The following is a 4,314-nucleotide window of genomic DNA, read 5'->3' as shown; positions in this document are numbered from 1 at the left end:
AAGGCTCCTGTTTCACCCCTATGGGGGTCCAGCACCCCCCCACCCCAAGACAATGATATCCAGGCACAGGAGAGGTCTGCAGACCCAGCTTCAGCCTGGGGGCAAGAGGCAGCCTGTGGGGAACCCCCTAGTTACTCAGCCAGGCCCACCACCCCCTGGCCACAGCTCCTCACCAATGGCCTGGAGTCTGCACAATGCTGGGCATGTGGTGAAGATATAAGGGGTTGAGGCCAAGGCTGTCCCTGCCAGAGGTCACTAAATTAGGTATGAGCTATCAGTTAACTATTTAATTGATATAATTGGAGGAAGTTATACGGATACATTTTTTAATGATATTTACATCCTTAGTAGCTGGGTCACAATTTAAGGACCGATTAGCTGGGTAATCACACCTTAAATGTAATACGTAGAGGGGGCCTTAGATGTTTTAAGAGTCAATTTGTAGACCTCTGTGCCATCACTAACAAAATAACTGTTTAGGGCTGTTCACCATGTGCACTACTTTCCAAAGACTTGTACTGTGTTCACATCCTGTGTCACGAAGGAGGTCAGACCACATGAACAGAGCGATTTTTTAAAAATCTATTAATTTACAGTACTTTCTCACATACCACATGCCCCCAAATGAGACATGCATGTTGTTTTGGTAAGATAGAAAAGGGTGGGAGGGGGATTATTTTTCCAGTGATAGTTGAATGCTGATTGCAGGGATTCCTGACTGTAGCAGCTTTGGCTGTGAGTAAATTAACATTAGCTCTGACTTGGAAGAGGTCCACCTCCTCCCTGAGTCTGGCAGAGGGAAAAGCACAGAAACCATTTGGCAGAAGTGTCTCTATGCTTGCATAAGTCACTCACGGCAGCTCAAAGTGGTTCTGTTACTGAGAAATACACTGGAGAGCCCTTGGCATTTTATCGGCACATAACCCTTTTTATATCAGAATTCAGACATTTCAGAAACTGTGTGCTCACCGAAGCATTTCCAGCAGTGACAGTCCCATCTTTCTTAAAGACGGTTGGGAGCTTTCCCAACTGTTCCAGGGTAGTCTGGGGTCTTGGATGCTCATCCTGAGCCATGCTCTCTTTTCCTCTCTTCGTTTTCACTTCAATAGGTGCCATCTCAGCGTTAAAATAACCAGCCTCATGAGCTGCAGCAGCAAAAAGGAAATTACCAGGTTTACAGAACATGAGAAGCAGGTGCGCAGATATGGTTTCCTTTTTATGCAACTTCATTGTGGGCTGAGGAGATTATTTAGGGATATTTTTAGGCTTGATTTAGTCTGCTTAAATTAAATTTTAAAATTTGGACCTGACAGTACATCCAAATAACTTTACCTTTAAATAGCATACTGCTTCTGAGATGCATCTATAAACACTTTAACAATAATGTGAGGATCTAATATGCAATTTTTAAAAGCTAAACACGTAGTTCCCAGTGAGAAGCTCTTCCTGTGTTTTCTAAGAAACAAATATTTTCAGTATGTGTGGACATTTTGCGCAATGCTAAGAAGTTTGTTTTTGGGAATTGCCTATTTTTTTTAGCTTTATTTATTAATGAATTCAACTTACCAAGTAAAAGTTAACACTTAAAGGAAGAGCCACACCAAGAATTTCTTGCTGCCTCACCCAGAATGTCTCTTGGGATGCCACACTTTCTGGATGCTGTTTCCAAGAGAACTTATGCTATTGTCACACAGTCAGCTGTGACTCCGGAAAAATCTTTTTTTCCTGCATTCTGCTTTCCAAAAACAAGGGGCATATTTTATTGATTTTGGCAGGGGCGGGGCACGTTGCATGGGGAAATATGGGATTTCCCTTTGTAGCTCAGATAGCAAGTTAATTGGCTTTCTAATTAATATCATTAGCATGTAATACTTGTTTCTTACCCTCTTGTCTTATGTTATTCCCTGTATATTTGGATTATTTCTGACTGATTGTGGGACTCATTCCATTACCATAGCAAAAAGGAAGTGTGACAATGGGCATCCTTGTTTTGTAAAGTAAATGTTCAGTTACCAGAAAAAATCCTCTTTATACAGTGGCATATGAATTAGAGTATAGAGCTGATATCCAGTTTTGAAATGTTGGTCCTAGTCCAAAAGCATCTAAACTTCCAGTTGACCATCAAAAGGTTGTTCAGTGACCAATGATAAAAACAGGTGGGGATTCATTAGTCAACTCTGTGAGAAAAAAATCAGATCTAATATACTGTGGATGTTATTAAGTCAACACATTGAGCATTTTTAAGAGCACTAGCCTGTGCCTTAAATCCATTTATGCTCAAAGCATAATTATTTATCCAAACAAGAAAAATTTCCCTGTAAAGTCACTTCCTGAACAGCCAGAATTAGGTCTGGATTCACAGCTTCCAAGGAAGCCCTAATTAGAATATGTCCAAAGGGAAAGGGTAAACTTAAAATAAACCCTTTCAACAAACCTTTTCTTCCATAAAATCTTCACATATAGTTAGATATTTAAGCCCTAAAATAACTGGAAGAGATTAAATTGTTTCTCTTAATACACTGGATGCCCAATTGGACAGGCAGGTCTCAGTTTAGAGGTAGGATTTAACTCGAGGCAGTGAAACTAGCATTGCTGCTTTAGAACTGTATTCAATTACTCTTCTTTGTGTGGATTCTCTCAGAGCAGGTAGGAAAAAAAAACACATTATGAAATACAGAAGTGTAAATTTAAACCCTCAAAAACTAGCAAGCTGATAGTGTACATTCTGAAACTACTTTCAACTAATGCTTTCAAACGGATTAGAGGTGAAGATGATATTACAAACTTCTACATTTTCAAAGTTTACTGACCCGCTTTCCATCTCTGTTGCGTTTTCAAAGCATATCGGTCACAGTCCTCTCGTGTGATGTTATGTTTTGCAGCTAGATTTTCTGCTGTAACTCCCATAGGAGTTTTAATGTGTAGGTCTGTTAGGCCCGCCCATAAAGTATCTTCCATCTGCCAGTAACATTATTGAATAGAATGTTATTTGTATAGCAATATTATACAGGAAGTATATTTTAAAAAATGATTTACCCACTAATAATTTCATTTTGAAAAGTAGTTATAAGCAAATACACTTTTAAATATGTTATTCCAAGTGGATGCACTTGAAATGTCTCTCTGATACTGGCTATAATAATTTGAGCAGAACCGATGTAGCATACAGAAAAAGACAATGGTCTTTTCATCGTTTTTTGAGCAAAATTAATCATTGGAAGGGATTCCAGAAACACAGTTGTGCATTTGTCTTTCAATAATGTCCAAATAAAATATGTTCAGTTTACAAGTTTACTCTAAACAGCCTCAGAGTATGTGTTCACTGCAGAGATAACCCAAGCTAGATGCACAAGTTACTCCTCTTGAATTAGTCTAGCTTCAGTGAGAACTGAAGAACTACTAGAAAGCAAAACTGCTCTCAAGTTGCTCAGTTCACAATACAGTTGCTATCACTCATGTGATACACTTCTGGGGACACAGCTAGTGGGTCACTGCAGTACACTGTACTATAGTATGAATTCTTTCCAGAGAACCATAGAAGAATTTGTCCATCACTCCTAGTTAGCTAGAGGGGAGCTGTGCCAAGGCACAGGAAGCCTCTCTACACTCAGATTTTAGTCTATGCATCTCACAAGCTAGCCAACTCAAGTTAAAAGCTCCACTGCACTCATGTTAAGAGCTTCTTGTGTGTTGAAAGGTCTGGAGAAGCAGCACTTGCATTAACGCTGCAGCATAGACAAAGGCTGATAGCTAAGTTGTGGTCTTTACTGCAGCAACATCAAAGTTGCACCGGCCAAATGACATCTCCATCTACACCTGCACAAACCCGTTGCCTTCCAATTATTCCCTCAGTGACATTTATGCAAACCCATCTTCTTCAGCTGGATTGTGCAAAAGTAAATTGTTGAAATGGTGTCAGCACTTGTGCTGAAGATTCATAGCAAAGGACAGATTCTAGCTCACTCCCTTTTGCCCATCTTACCATTGCTAGATCACCAGAAACAAAGAGAGAAGGTTTTAATTCAGCCAGAAGGATCAAGAAATACAACTCCAATATACAAATGGCCCTACTGAGTAGACAAGCAACAGCTTTCAGAGCATGACTGTACATTTTCCATTTGATACAGCAGCAAACTCATCATCACACAATTAACTTAGGTGTAAATTGTTAAATAATTCTTTTGCTACTGAACAATACAATTCACAGCAGTTTTCCATTCCAGATCATGGGGCAAGGGAAACAGTGCAGGTGGAATGACTGTGCATTTTTTAGCACCAACCTGTCCATTACTTTCTTGACAGCCATTTCCCTAC

The 4,314-nt window shown here is 39.7% G+C and overlaps 1 protein-coding gene across 1 annotated transcript in view; it reads right to left on the bottom strand.

The window, feature by feature from the left end:
- The window catches only part of ACAA2 (acetyl-CoA acyltransferase 2), a 22,513-nt gene that overhangs the window by 7,951 nt on the left and 10,248 nt on the right, over positions 1–4,314 (bottom strand). Inside the window, exons 5-6 of the mRNA XM_006030021.3 lie at positions 2,811–2,958; positions 970–1,145 (exon numbers count right to left, since the gene is read on the bottom strand). Of these exons, the coding sequence (XP_006030083.1) occupies positions 970–1,145; positions 2,811–2,958 (324 nt within the window). The remainder of the gene's footprint in view (positions 1–969; positions 1,146–2,810; positions 2,959–4,314) is intronic.

The sequence above is a fragment of the Alligator sinensis genome, unplaced genomic scaffold (genome assembly GCF_000455745.1).
Source record: "Alligator sinensis unplaced genomic scaffold, ASM45574v1 scaffold1204_1, whole genome shotgun sequence".
NCBI classification, from domain to species: domain Eukaryota; kingdom Metazoa; phylum Chordata; order Crocodylia; family Alligatoridae; genus Alligator; species Alligator sinensis.
This window is presented reverse-complemented; position numbering and strand designations above follow the sequence as displayed.